Source organism: Xenia sp. Carnegie-2017, unplaced genomic scaffold (genome assembly GCF_021976095.1).
Source record: "Xenia sp. Carnegie-2017 unplaced genomic scaffold, XeniaSp_v1 HiC_scaffold_24, whole genome shotgun sequence".
Taxonomy (NCBI): domain Eukaryota; kingdom Metazoa; phylum Cnidaria; class Anthozoa; order Malacalcyonacea; family Xeniidae; genus Xenia; species Xenia sp. Carnegie-2017.
In genome coordinates this window covers 4,221,339-4,236,219 of record NW_025813487.1, presented here as the reverse complement: position 1 = coordinate 4,236,219, position 14,881 = coordinate 4,221,339, and the positions used below count along the sequence as shown (strand labels likewise).

The window sequence follows — 14,881 nt, the reverse complement described above, 5'->3', positions numbered from 1 at the left end:
CTCAAAGCGTGTAAGAAATTATCTCTATTTCAATAAGTATACTGCCTGATTGCTTAGTCTTATAGTTCTCTAATTACATAACTGTCATTTCCGCTTGTAAATATATAAACGTTTCGCAGCCTGCATTGTAAACTATAAGTCTAATGATGTCTTTGGAATAAAGACGAAATATTGCACCATCTTTTGTTTCAAACTCTTGTAATATCTTGAATATCAAGAAAACGATATGTCCCTCTTCGCAATTTGTTTTATTTTGTAAATTGTTGAGGCATGCAAATTTCTGGGAAAATTTCTGAGACAAACGTTACTGCTTGCAGATCATTGAAAGTGAAATTAAATTCTGAACTGAGAAGAAAAGTTTTCACGTGAAGAAATTTTGCTGCAGGTGTTTAGAATAGCCGTGTCCGCCTCTGATTCAAGGCAATCAACTCATTCTTACATGTGGCAATATTTTATGAAGGCAATTGTCGTGTTTCATACTTTCATCAAGCCATCAAAGAATGATTTTCATTGCTTTAAAGACTTCGTGTTATGTATGTGCTCCATATAATTCACGAATGTAATTTTACAACCCCTTAAAAGTCATCCTTTTCAACAAGAGCAACCACAAACATTTCATTTCGCTCTACTGCAGTACAATATAGTGTTACTCACTTCTAATTTACGTGATAATAGTTTAATTCAACACCAATTACTTATTTTGTCATAAGTCCTTAAAAACATTTGCATCCCTACCCTGTTGTAATACTATATAATTGTACCCAGATCCAGAGTGGTTATTGTATATAACTCATCTGGAGTTTCCTGATACTTCATGCCATTCTTCCAATGCGCGCTTTATTTTTTCTTCCTTAAAAATTGAAAAGTATTTATTATATGCCTTTATGACTTCTTCATCATTCGCCAAAATGGTGGTGACTAGTTGGCCTTTTTCGTTCTCCAACATCAACTTGTTTTTAATGATCATGACAGCGCGTTTTCTTGGAAACCAAATTGCTAATGGATTGGAAGTGAAGGGAGTTAAATCACAAGCAACTATTCTACAGGCAACTTGAACAGGTTCAAGTGCAATTTCATGCTTTCTACTGAGGTCAAAGAAATAAAACCGACGCCAATGGCCAATTATGAAATCAAGACCTTCTATTGGTGGATCGTTTCGTATTAAGCGATCACCCTTTCCGTGCATGCGCAGAATTTTACCATCATGGCGAATGAATTTGTACTCGAGAAATCCGTCCTTAAATACGGGGGATTCGTTGGAGAAATTCAATGATACTGCACGAAACGTTGGATATCCCGAGCCACAATCAACTAAGTGAATATCAGTTTCATATACTAAGCCATGAATTAACACAATAGCATGATTGTCCATATACGATTTTGTCGATGTCACAGTTGAACTGATCAGGCGTACAGAGAAGCCTAGTGCACCGAACAACATCCAACAAAAGTAGGCTATCACATAACAAAGACCCCCTTCTCCATAAAAGCACATTTCTTTCATTTGTTGACTGGTCGACATTACATTTCTCTCCTCACGTGAAATACTGAGAACTGAAATACTTTGGAAAGGTACATATTCATATCCACCAAGTTCTTTCTGTCGGACTTCAGTCGCTGCTCGACATTCAAAACTTTCCAACGCACTTCCAGCAGTTCAAGAGCTTCGTCGTAGGTAATCTTCGACATTTCTATGTCTGATTATGTAATACAAACCAAGGCTAAGGCCCGGTTCAAACATCGAATTATCATGTGCAGAACTTATCATGTTGTTGCAGGTTGTTAATTACTTCAAAATCAGGCATAAATAATATGTATAAACATGCCAGTTAAATACCGCGAATATTAATTAACGCAAAAGTGTTAAAGTGTTTATGCGACGATGTTTAGCCCTCCTTTTTTATTAGCTAAATTGAAAGTTTGGACTATTTGAAGGATTGTGACACGTCGACGGACTTAAAAAGGTATATTTATATTTATCCGTTCATTTTTGCCTCTGAAGTTGGGTCCTATTTGCGAACTTTTTTCGACGCCATATTGACACTTGTGACGTATTTAGTTGAACACGTCTGTTTCCGTCAATGTAATCATAGGTGATTGTAGTCCGTTTATATTATCGTAGGTGATTTTAATGTCGATTTTCCTGTTTTACAAACAAAAAATAAACAAATTTCGATAAAATACAACAAAACTAACTATTGACGGTATAATTCCACATAATGAATGATGAGTTGTTGTTTTTCATATATGCTCCATTACTTCCTGTTTTCTCTTATTTATAAGATACCTAAAGCACAGAATAGACATCTAACAGAAGGCCCACTCGGCTAAAATCGTGGCGCATTTTTTCACTACGCATGCGTGACTTCCCAGCAAGATACTTTCACAAAATCAATATGGAATAGTATTGCACGCGAGAATGCTATTTTACTAATAATTCATGTTTAAAAAAAAAGTTTGCCGAAATTTTTACAAAATGTTATCATCTTACGAAGACGATAAGGTTCCAAGCTTTTTTAGTGAAAAACGATTTATTTGTAAAGACATCTATATTTTCTATTGCCATCTTGGCGGAAGTATCTTGCTGGAAGGCCTGTCTGCTCTAGAATTTGCTTCAGAAAAGTGGGAGACACTAACATCAAAGGTTCCGACACGAGTGGATCTTCTGCTAAGATATCTATCTATTCTGTACCTAAAGTCAATTTATAACTCAAAATGCAGTCCCACGTTTTAGGTGTAACTGTCAATGCTGTCCCACGTTTTAGGTGTAACTGTCAATGCTGTCCCACGTTTTAGGTGTAACTGTCAATGCTGTCACACGTTTTAGGTGTAACTGTCAATGCTGTCCCACGTTTTAGGTGTAACTGTTAATGCTGTCACACGTTTTAGGTGTAACTGTCAATGCTGTCACACGTTTTAGATATAACTGTCAATGCTGTCACATGTTTTAGGTGTAACTGTCAATGCTGTCACACGTTTCAGGTGTAACTGTCAATGCTGTCACACGTTTTAGATATAACTGTCAATGCTGTCACACGTTTTAGATATAACTGTCAATGCTGTCACACGTTTTAGGTGTAACTGTCAATGCTGTCACACGTTTTAGGTGTAACTGTCAATGCTGTCACACGTTTTAGATATAACTGTCAATGCTGTCACATGTTTTAGGTGTAACTGTCAATGCTGTCACACGTTTTAGATATAACTGTCAATGCTGTCACACGTTTTAGGTGTAACTGTCAATGCTGTCACACGTTTTAGGTGTAACTGTCAATGCTGTCACACGTTTTAGGTGTAACTGTCAATGCTGTCACACGTTTTAGATATAACTGTCAATGCTGTCACATCGTTTTAGGTGTAACTGTCAATGCTGTCACACGTTTTAGGTGTAACTGTCAATGCTGTCACACGTTTTAGATATAACTGTCAATGCTGTCACATGTTTCAGGTGTAACTGTCAATGCTGTCCCACGTTTTAGATATAACTGTCAATGCTGTCCCACGTTTTAGGTGTAACTGTCAATGCTGTCACATGTTTTAGGTGTAACTGTCAATGCTGTCACACGTTTTAGATATAACTGTCAATGCTGTCCCACGTTTTAGGTGTAACTGTCAATGCTGTCACATGTTTTAGGTGTAACTGTCAATGCTGTCACACGTTTTAGATATAACTGTCAATGCTGTCACACGTTTTAGGTGTAACTGTCAATGCTGTCCCACGTTTTAGGTTTAACTGTCAATGCTGTCCCACGTTTTAGGTGTAACTGTCAATGCTGTCACATGTTTTAGGTGTAACTGTCAATGCTGTCACACGTTTTAGATATAACTGTCAATTCTGTCACATGTTTTAGGTGTAACTGTCAATGCTGTCACACGTTTTAGATATAACTGTCAATGCTGTCACACGTTTTAGGTGTAACTGTCAATGCTGTCACACGTTTTAGGTGTAACTGTCAATGCTGTCACACGTTTTAGATATAACTGTCAATGCTGTCACATGTTTTAGGTGTAACTGTCAATGCTGTCACACGTTTTAGGTGTAACTGTCAATGCTGTCACACGTTTTAGATATAACTGTCAATGCCGTCACACGTTTTAGGTGTAACTGTCAATGCTGTCCCACGTTTTAGGTGTAACTGTCAATGCTGTCACACGTTTTAGGTGTAACTGTCAATGCTGTCCCACGTTTTAGGTGTAACTGTCAATGCTGTCACACGTTTTAGATATAACTGTCAATGCTGTCACACGTTTTAGGTGTAACTGTCAATGCTGTCCCACGTTTTAGGTGTAACTGTCAATGCTGTCACATCGTTTTATGTGTAACTGTCAATGCTGTCACACGTTTTAGGTGTAACTGTCAATGCTGTCACACGTTTTAGGTGTAACTGTCAATGCTGTCACACGTTTTAGGTGTAACTGTCAATGCTGTCCCACGTTTTAGGTGTAACTGTCAATGCTGTCCCACGTTTTAGGTGTAACTGTCAATGCTGTCACACGTTTTAGGTGTAACTGTCAATGCTGTCCCACGTTTTAGGTGTAACTGTCAATGCTGTCCCACGTTTTAGGTGTAACTGTCAATGCTGTCCCAGGTTTTAGGTTTAACTGTCAATGCTGTCCCACGTTTTAGGTGTAACTGTCAATGCTGTCACACGTTTTAGGTGTAACTGTCAATGCTGTCACACGTTTTAGGTTTAACTGTCAATGCTGTCCCACGTTTTAGGTGTAACTGTCAATGCTGTCCCACGTTTTAGGTTTAACTGTCAATGCTGTTCCACGTTTTAGGTGTAACTGTCAATGCTGTCATAAAGAATTGTTATTATGAGCATTAGAGTATAGGTGTAGTAATGAAGAATAACCCTAAGAAATATGTCTTGTATACTCAAATTGAAGTTATAATCAAGATATGAAACTGAATTATTTCGGTTTTATTTCATAATATATCTTGCATACAACTTAATTTTGAGTCAACAAGAAGTATTACAAAGGATTATGTTTTATTTTACACTTTATGAGATTGTCGCTTGGTACGCATTCAAAATTGTTGTTGATTTTGTTTTTAAAGTTTAACGACCAAAATTTCAATAGTCATTCATAACTATTCAAATGAAGAAACTGGAATCGTTAGACTAAACAGGCATAAACCTAATGTGTAAGATGACGCGCTTTGGCTAATTTGCTGTTAAAAACCATCAATATATCAAATTTCTAAACTTGATATGTGTACAACGTCGTCTGAGTCAACATTGCTTTAATTTGTACAAATAGCTGAAATTTCATTTCACGCCGAAATCGAAAGTTCAACATTTCATAATACTCTGCATTCTCACGAGTCGAGGAACAAAGATTTGAGGAATTATATCAGAGTTCCGCTCAGCCATGAATTCAGAGAACGCGTCTGTCAGCCGAAATGGCAAATCATTTGGATCACGATGTAGTCGATTCCTATATTTCATTATTAATCTTCTGACCTGGGTAGGTGAATAAACAGTAAGATTCATATATTATTCGGCCGTGAAAAGTAAGGTCTGTTTATGAATGTATGGTTGTTTGAGCATGTTTTTGAATACGCGTAAACTGGAAGAGTAAAGATTTTACAAATTGCGTAACGACGGGGTTTCTTTGATAGTTGAAAAAAATATAAAATAAGCAGACTGCAATCGTGTTCCATGAGTGAAAATGTGTAAAGCTATTGCGATAATTTACATTTCAAATCAATAATTACCATGAGTCGTTGCTCATAAAACTGCAACATAAGAAAAGAAATTTAAGATAAGTCCAACAAGGTACACTTATAGACACTTCAGAGCTTTTCGTATTTTAAGTTAAAAGGCAATATGGAACTTGTAAAATAATCATGACAGTTTTTCACAAAGGAATTCAAACGTTGTATACTAATTTGTTTAAGTCACGCAAACTACAGTAGTTCGACTACAGATGCCGAGCTTAAAACTTGTTGTTTTTGTTATATGATATGTTTGTTGTGGCTAAAAGCTTAAGAGGATCCAGCCTCAAAACGCACGTTGAAACGGACTTTAAAATGTATATATTTAGCTTGGAGGAGGAGCGCTGATTGGTGTCGCCATATGGATCGTTGTTTCCGAGAACGAGTACAAACATTTCATGGAAAATCAGGTGGGATTTTCGTTAGTAAATCAATACATCGTCCATGATATGAAAAGAACTGTCAAGCTGAAGAGATATAAGGTTTTTAAGAAAACAATGTTCGTTGATAAGTTTTGTTTGATAACCTGTAAAGACAGATACTTTTTTAAGAATATTGTTTTTGCTTGGCTTTATCTCTGTGCATCGCCATTCCTACCATTGTCTGAATTCACATTTTATGTTGAGCGATTGTACATAAAAGCTCTTTTAAAAGGCCAGTTCTGTGTACAGCTTTCAAACACATGAATTTTTATAAAATGCGCAGAAACGTTGTACAAAAATTGCCACAAAAACATTTCCAGCTTTAGTTGGAGAACCTTCTCGTTTCTCAACAAACCCTCGCGCCAGTAAAAGCTCGCTCAAACTCAAAAGACGGCTACAAAATCGCTACATAGCTAACTATTCCCAGACCGTATTTTTATAAACACTGATCGCATGATTTGAAATATTTTACAAAAATTTTGCCATCGATGGAAAAACCCACTCAGTGAATATGAGCAAACTTTTAGAACACAGGCGTTAGAAACCTTAAATCTTAGCACAGCTAATTTTTGACATTATCAACTGTAATACGAAACCCTTAATCACCTAAAATGAAGTTTAAGCATTGCTAATTCTTACATTATCATTTGCAATAGACAATCTTCATCGCCTACATCACACTGGCTACAATCCTTTTCACCGCAGGTAAATTAGGCGAATTTCAAATACTTTGTAGCAGTCTAGAAGTACTTTTTGACCGCTTTGTTTGAAAGATGGATCACGTTTAGCACAATATCTCCGTTAACTGCTGTAACATAAAATATGGGAATTCGTAGTTTAGCACAAATATAAGTTTGTCAGTCAAACGAAAATCACCATTCTAGGTTCACCTTTAAAAGGATTTGATATATTCGAATAATGAAACGCTGGCATTATCCGTTGAAGTTTCAATTGGCTGTCATAGATAGCTCAATAGATCCGAACGTTGTAACCAATAAGTTTTGTTGTCATCAAGAAATTTCCATATTTACGTGAAGCACAATTGAAATAATAAACAGAATATATAAAGCAAACTTTTTTATTACTGACATGTTTCGAAGGATTTTTACTATCCTCATCTCAATTAACTGTAAGTCGTTTATCTCTATTTATATATTTAAGTATGACATTCTGTTTGTAAATTCCATTTGACTCTGAAGATGACTACCGCTCAGGTTGTCGAAACGTCAGTCAACAAGAACAAAAACAGTCCTTCTCAGGACTATACCAACCTGGACGATCTACATTTACAAACATGTAACGATACTCCCGGGCTCAAACCATTTACTTCATCACATTCTGTAACATATTCATTTACGCTAACGATGTTATAAGTTTGCCGAAACATGTCTGTAATAAAAAATTTTGTTTTATATATTAAGTTTATTACATTGGAAATCATTGGAATTGTCAATGGCTAGCCGAGAGGTTAGGGCATTTAACTAAAATACATGGAACGCTACCTGTAATACAAAATCCTAATACGCGTGTGTAATTACCCCAGACACGTGTGTGTAGTCAATCAATTATTCCTCCGCGAGAGAATCTCGAAACACTAAACACGCGTGTCTGGGGTAAAATCTCGCGTGCCTGGGGTAAGATATGGCTTCAATTATTCGCTTGAGGTAGCATTCCACGTAATTTAGTTCAATGTGTTAGGGGTTTGGGTCGAGTTCATTTTGTATTGAAAAAGCAACAAACTTCATAACTATTGGGAATTATCAAGCATTGTATACAATAACTTTATTGGGTTGCGTCATTCGGATCGGCATGTTGGGTGACTGCAACCTCTGGCATTAAATACCGCAGGCCTGAAATCATTGACAAAACGCTAGCAGTTCCTCTTATGATCAATGGTTTCTTGGTACGATTTGAATATTTGTTTTCTTGCATCGCTCGCATATAGTCCATGTCTCCTACCGCTGTTCAGTACAGGGATCGGTTTTTACGTGCAGTTCGCTTTGTCAATCAGCCATGAATGATCAAAGAAAGATAGCAATACGGTTGAATAGAGTTTGGTAGGAATTCTATCCGCAGTCCCAATGTTGTAGAATAGTTTTGGACCCATTGTATCATTTGCAATAGACAATCTTCATCGCCTACATCACACTGGACCGCAGGTAAATTAGGCGAATTTCAAATACTTTGTAGCAGTCTAGAAGTACTTTTTGACCGCTTTGTTTGAAAGATGGATCACGTTTAGCACAATATCTCCGTTAACTGCTGTAACATAAAATATGGGAATTCGTAGTTTAGCACAAATATAAGTTTGTCAGTCAAACGAAAATCACCATTCTAGGTTCACCTTTAAAAGGATTTGATATATTCGAATAATGAAACGCTGGCATTATCCGTTGAAGTTTCAATTGGCTGTCATAGATAGCTCAATAGATCCGAACGTTGTAACCAATAAGTTTTGTTGTCATCAAGAAATTTCCATATTTACGTGAAGCACAATTGAAATAATAAACAGAATATATAAAGCAAACTTTTTTATTACTGACATGTTTCGAAGGATTTTTACTATCCTCATCTCAATTAACTGTAAGTCGTTTATCTCTATTTATATATTTAAGTATGACATTCTGTTTGTAAATTCCATTTGACTCTGAAGATGACTACCGCTCAGGTTGTCGAAACGTCAGTCAACAAGAACAAAAACAGTCCTTCTCAGGACTATACCAACCTGGACGATCTACATTTACAAACATGTAACGATACTCCCGGGCTCAAACCATTTACTTCATCACATTCTGTAACATATTCATTTACGCTAACGATGTTATAAGTTTGCCGAAACATGTCTGTAATAAAAAATTTTGTTTTATATATTAAGTTTATTACATTGGAAATCATTGGAATTGTCAATGGCTAGCCGAGAGGTTAGGGCATTTAACTAAAATACATGGAACGCTACCTGTAATACAAAATCCTAATACGCGTGTGTAATTACCCCAGACACGTGTGTGTAGTCAATCAATTATTCCTCCGCGAGAGAATCTCGAAACACTAAACACGCGTGTCTGGGGTAAAATCTCGCGTGCCTGGGGTAAGATATGGCTTCAATTATTCGCTTGAGGTAGCATTCCACGTAATTTAGTTCAATGTGTTAGGGGTTTGGGTCGAGTTCATTTTGTATTGAAAAAGCAACAAACTTCATAACTATTGGGAATTATCAAGCATTGTATACAATAACTTTATTGGGTTGCGTCATTCGGATCGGCATGTTGGGTGACTGCAACCTCTGGCATTAAATACCGCAGGCCTGAAATCATTGACAAAAACGCTAGCAGTTCCTCTTATGATCAATGGTTTCTTGGTACGATTTGAATATTTGTTTTCTTGCATCGCGAATAAGGTGTATAGGAAATTAGATGTTTGTAAATGTAGATCGTCCAGGTTGGTATAGTCCTGAGAAGGACTGTTTTTGTTGTCAAAAGACTCTGAAGATGACTACCGCTAATGTTGTCGAAACGTCAGTCAACAACAACAAAAACAGTCCTTCTCAGGACTATACCAACCTGGACGATCTACATTTACAAACATGTAACGATACTCGGGTTCAAACCATTTACTAAATTAGAAGTTAGTGCAGTTCGCTTTGTCAACTGTCAGCCATGTTAACTTATAATGATCAAAGAAAGATAGCAACCCTGCTCTACGGACAAATTCAACTTGAATAGAGTTTGATATATATTTTCCTTTATACTTGTAGGAATTCTAGGAACATTCGGGTTTTTGTTGGGCAACCGAGCACTGTTGAAAGTTGTAAGTACATGTTAATATAAGAAATATATTCATATTCAGTCCGAAAAAAGTAGTAGTTGAGTCTTTCAAATGACTATATTCACTGCAAAATAACAATAAAACGCGCGCGCTGATTGGTCAATAGCCGTGTTTGCATTGCATTAGCCTGTGAAAACCGATCTGAGCTCAATCTGTTAAATGAATCAAAGAGAATTTGCCAATCAATCATGAACATGTGTCAGAGATAAAATATTAAAACATTTGTTTGAAATTAACATCTGTTATTAGCAGTAATGTTATTTTATAAAAGAAATAAAAGATGTTTTTCATGTTTGCACTGGCTAAAGCGAGCCACGGAGACGTTTTTGAACAGAGTTGCACTGATCAGCTCTCGAGTTCTCCAAAACGTCTCCTCGGTTTGCTAAAGTGAACACAATAAACAAAAAAAGACATTGTTGCGATTCAGTGTCTTTCACGAATTGATTTGACTGACATTTTTAAAAGCGAATGTTTCGTCCATCATATTTGAATCAGCTCCACAAATGAATAAAATCATGTAACATGAATCCTTCAACTGTGAGTATTTTCGTTTTCTAGTATTTCTTCATTGTATGTGTTGTATTTTGCACGCTCTTCGGCTTGCTCATCTTGGGAGTCGTAAAAAGATCGAGGGTAAGCCGACATAAAGTAATGTTTTCAATTGTCCGTTGTGATAGGGGAAACAGGGTTAAGAGAGAGACATTAGGGGAAAGATGCATACGCACAGAGATAATAATAAAAACATCATCGAGGAACATTAGGGGACATATGGGCATACAGGTGGTAATATAACAACAGAGGTAATGATAAAAACATCATTGAGGAACATTAGGGGACATATGGGCATACAGGTGGTAATATAACAGAAATTGTACCATCAATAAGGGACATTAGGGGATATGTGCGAATACAAGACTACAAGCAGTGATATAAAAATATGGCAATTTTTGCGAATTTATAGATGGATGAGATAGTTGTAAACCAATGGAACAGAACTAACGACGACACAAGAATTTTCCTACAAACGAAGGTGCGTTGAAAAAAGCAATATGGCAGCATAAAATAAATAAATCCCACAGTACTAAGTGACGATGAGTAAATTTAGAAATTAAGGTTAGTAAATGAGTTTGTTCATCGTCGAAATAATCCCTTTTCATGAATTTGAAATCTGAAATCCAGAAAAAGAATCCAGAATCCATGGCGAGAGATTAGGATTACGTGCAAAGGGTAGACCACGAGTAAAATCCAAAATCCAAAGAATATTATTTATAATCCAAATAGTGGAGCCCAACTTTATAGAAAAATGGAAATCACTGATCCACAAACAACCCTTATATTTATCTTCGACGGTGCGAACAGAAAGTAAAATATAAAATAACCTGAAAACATACTTTGTTAGCCAGCCACAGCAGCGATCTTTCATTAAAGATAAAAAAGAACATACATAAACTCAACCCTCCTCAAGCTCCACTATGATCTGTTAATGTACCGTTTGTGATGTTAATGAATACGTCTCTACAAGATACACTAACTATGATGTGTTAATGTCCTTGCTGTAGTTTGACTGTTGTGATGTTGGTGAGTACGTCTCTGAAAGACCTTCAAACACCGATCCATCTTGCTTCGTCAACATTACCAACTACGAGAGAAAACTGGTTTGTTGAAATAAGCTAGCACAACTTCAAATTCATTACAAGCTAAACAACGTAGCTATAGAGGCAATAAAGCTGACTTTAAATAACGTAAACATTTGCAAGTTGATAACACGTCAACATAAGAATACTTGTTCGGAAGATTTTTACCACAGACTTTTATAGTAAAAGAAAACTGAAATTTCTTACAGATCTGATTGATTCCTTATCTCCCTGCCCATAATGCCCCGGTCCTTTATCTCCCTGCCCACAATGCAAAACGCCATTTTACGTCCTAACATGTATACCATTCTTATAAGATAGCTTTTCAGTTGAGTAGCCAAGCTGGTTTACAATTGTAATGTAATACTCTGAACGACAGGACTGTCTAACTAAGCTTGTCCAGTGGTTTGAAGATAATCAGATTATTATTGCCTCGGCTGCAGGTGCTGTCATGGGATCATTGGTAAGTTTTGGACGATGAATAGAGCGAGTGAAAGTCACTGGAGATTGTCATAATGAAGAGTTTATTGAGTTTGTCAAATGCAATAATAGATTGAGATTTTCAGCACAAAGAGTTGATTGATGTTGTCAAAATGGAAGAGTTTATTGATGCTGTCAGAAGAAATAGTTGATTGAGGTTGTTAATAGCAGGAGTTGATTGATGTTGTCAATGGCAGGAGTTGATTGAGGTTGTCAATAGCAAGAGTTGATTGAGGTTGTCAATAGCAGGAGTTGATTGAGGTTGTCAATAGCAGGAGTTGATTGAGGTTGTCAATAGCAGGAGTTGATTGAGGTTGTCAATAGCACGAGTTGATTGATGTTGTCAATGGCAGGAGTTGATTGAGGTTGTCAATAGCAAGAGTTGATTGAGGTTGTCAATAGCAGGAGTTGATTGAGGTTGTCAATAGCAGGAGTTGATTGAGGTTGTCAATAGCAGGAGTTGATTGAGGTTGTCAATAGCAGGAGTTGATTGAGGTTGTCAATAGCAGGAGTTGATTGAGGTTGTCAATAGCACGAGTTGATTGATGTTGTCAATGGCAGGAGTTGATTGATGTTGTCAATAGCACGTGTTGATTGAGGTTGTCAATGGCAGGAGTTGATTGATGTTGTCAATAGCACGAGTTGATTGATGTTGTCAATAGCACGAGTTGATTGATGTTGTCAATGGCAGGAGTTGATTGATGTTGTCAATAGCACGTGTTGATTGAGGTTGTCAATAGCAGGAGTTGATTGAGGTTGTCAATAGCACGAGTTGATTGAGGTTGTCAATAGCACGAGTTGATTGATGTTGTCAATAGCACGAGTTGATTGATGTTGTCAATAGCAGAAGTTGATTGATGTTGTCAATAGCAAGAGTTGATTGAGGTTGTCAGCATGAAGAGTTGATTGATGTTGTCAAAATGAAGAGTTTATTGACGTTGTCAGAAGGATTAGTAAATTGAGATTGTCAATAGCAGGAGTTGATTGACGTTGTCAGCATGAAGACTTTATACAAGTTGTCTAAATGAAGAGACTATCGAGGGCGTCAATAGCAGGAGTTGATTGAAGTTGTCAGAATGAAGAGTTTATTGAGGTTGTCAGAAAGTTAAACAGTTTAAAAGAAAGTAGAGAAAAAAATTATCCTCATTAAACATTTCAGATCACGCTTATGGCTGGGTCATGTTACTTCATCAGGAAATTCGGATCCACACAAAGCGAAAGGAAAAGAAACAGAGTCGGACCGCAGGAAGAGAACAATAATGATTTACCAGACGGTTGTGAAATGACCCCAGTCGAGGTACATAATGTACATAATGGGTACATATAGGTAGAACTTTGTACTTGTGAGGGTGAATTTCACTGAAATATCATAATTCACAGTTGATCTTGTAGTTTAGTTGGTAGAGCAATAAAGACAATGATTATCTTGTTACTATACCCGAGTACATCACAACAACGTGATGTTATTATCTATGATATTAAAATATGAAAGAAACTAGAACTGTGTTTTAAAAATATCATCATAGTTTACAGTTCATCTTGTAGTTTAGTTGGTAGAACATTGGAGACAAAGTTGAAATTTAATCATATGTAGTATTCTAAGTGACGAAGAAAGCCGTTAAAGATAAACGAATTTGTCATTCAAAATAAACGTGGTTTCTTTTGATCTTTCCCCGAAGGAAGAAGACAGCGATATTTCGCAAAGACGTAAAACCGAAACAGCAAGAAAAGTTCGTTCACTGCAGCGACATGCCTGGGCAAAACATTCTTCTCTTCATACATCGTCGTCCTACTAAAGACCGCGCGAAAACACGGACTTCTTTTTTCAAACTTAATGTTATTGTTAGAAAGACTAAACTTGAAAATATATCAACAACAAAAAATGATAGTTGTATGTGAAATAAGAGCCTGTACATTGAAGACCATTATTGAATCAAAGCATCAAACGTTATAAAACCTCTACGAGTTTGTACGTATGAAGTTTTAAGTTACGGACAATAGGAAGACGAGGAGAGGAAGAGGGAAGAGTTGCCTCGTCCCACTCCCCCCCAATAACATAACTTTCTTAACAAGATTTTAATTAATTTGCAAACGAAAACAAAGAGCATTTTTACACATCATGGCAAACATGCATTGTCCTTAAATTATTGGACTTATTTGCCCCTCCCCCCTAAAGTATTTTTTGCTACACCTCAAGTCAACTATTTGATTTGTTTGCCCCACCCCCACCCCCTCAAGTATTTTATGTCACACGTCGGGTGCTCGACATTCGACATTTATCATGAAACCTAAGAATCTTTAGAAAGTTCAACATATTTGGTGTTTTCATTACATGTATTCTTGCATTACAATTACAAGGAAGGAAGGAAAGAAGTTTTGTTTGTGGAGCTCAGTATCCTCGACATAATGAAGGCGTTGCGTTGTCCCCGTTCAGTAACGGATTACCCTATAGGCTTTCGAGAAGCCTGTGGTATCTAGACGTAGTTAGTTTTTAGTTTTTGCTATGGCGCACTATCTGAATGTGACAACTTTAGACCATTCATGCTGTTGAAAACCGTACAAGCGATTGAATATTGACAAAAATGACTAGCAATATACTGTTCAAATGCTCGATGATCAGAAATCATGACGTAATCGGTTTTCTTGCTTCCCAAGACTCATGACGTGTCAGTTTTCCCACTTCCCAAGACTCATGACGTGGTCGGTTTTCCCACTTCCCAAGACTCATGACGTAGTCGGTTTTCCCACTTCCCAAGACTCATGACGTAGTCGGTTTTCCCACTTCCCAAGACTCATGA

The 14,881-nt window shown here is 36.8% G+C and overlaps 2 protein-coding genes across 2 annotated transcripts; one reads left to right on the top strand and one right to left on the bottom strand.

The window, feature by feature from the left end:
- Nucleotides 1-618: 618 nt before the first annotated feature.
- LOC124450944 lies at nt 619-1,756 on the bottom strand. The gene is made up of 2 exons (XM_047001591.1): nt 1,138-1,756; nt 619-996 (listed from the first exon to the last, which is right to left on the bottom strand). Exons 1-2 carry the CDS (start codon nt 1,520-1,522, stop codon nt 791-793), a joined length of 591 nt encoding a protein of 196 aa, XP_046857547.1. The 5' UTR covers nt 1,523-1,756; the 3' UTR covers nt 619-790.
- Nucleotides 1,757-5,187: 3,431 nt separating this feature from the next.
- LOC124451236 (tetraspanin-9-like) lies at nt 5,188-14,045 on the top strand. Its single transcript, XM_047001859.1, has 10 exons — nt 5,188-5,472; nt 6,052-6,132; nt 6,801-6,849; nt 9,899-9,951; nt 10,528-10,602; nt 10,931-10,999; nt 11,529-11,624; nt 11,983-12,066; nt 13,243-13,380; nt 13,763-14,045. The coding sequence occupies exons 1-10, from the start codon at nt 5,377-5,379 to the stop codon at nt 13,877-13,879; spliced, it is 858 nt and encodes a 285-aa protein (XP_046857815.1). The 5' UTR covers nt 5,188-5,376; the 3' UTR covers nt 13,880-14,045.
- The last annotated feature ends 836 nt before the right edge of the window (nt 14,046-14,881 follow it).

Excerpts from the sequence above, each read along its gene's own strand:
- LOC124450944 (XM_047001591.1), bottom strand. The coding sequence starts at position 1,522 with ATGTCGACCAGTCAACAAATGAAAGAAATGTGCTTTTATGGAGAAGGG. Across the intron at positions 997-1,137 it reads AAACGATCCACCAATAGAAG|CAATTTGGTTTCCAAGAAAA; the intron begins GTCTTGATTTCA and ends CCAATCCATTAG.
- LOC124451236 (XM_047001859.1), top strand. The coding sequence starts at position 5,377 with ATGAATTCAGAGAACGCGTCTGTCAGCCGAAATGGCAAATCATTTGGA. Across the intron at positions 6,133-6,800 it reads AACATTTCATGGAAAATCAG|ACAATCTTCATCGCCTACAT; the intron begins GTGGGATTTTCG and ends CATTTGCAATAG. Across the intron at positions 11,000-11,528 it reads GAATTTTCCTACAAACGAAG|TTTGACTGTTGTGATGTTGG; the intron begins GTGCGTTGAAAA and ends TCCTTGCTGTAG.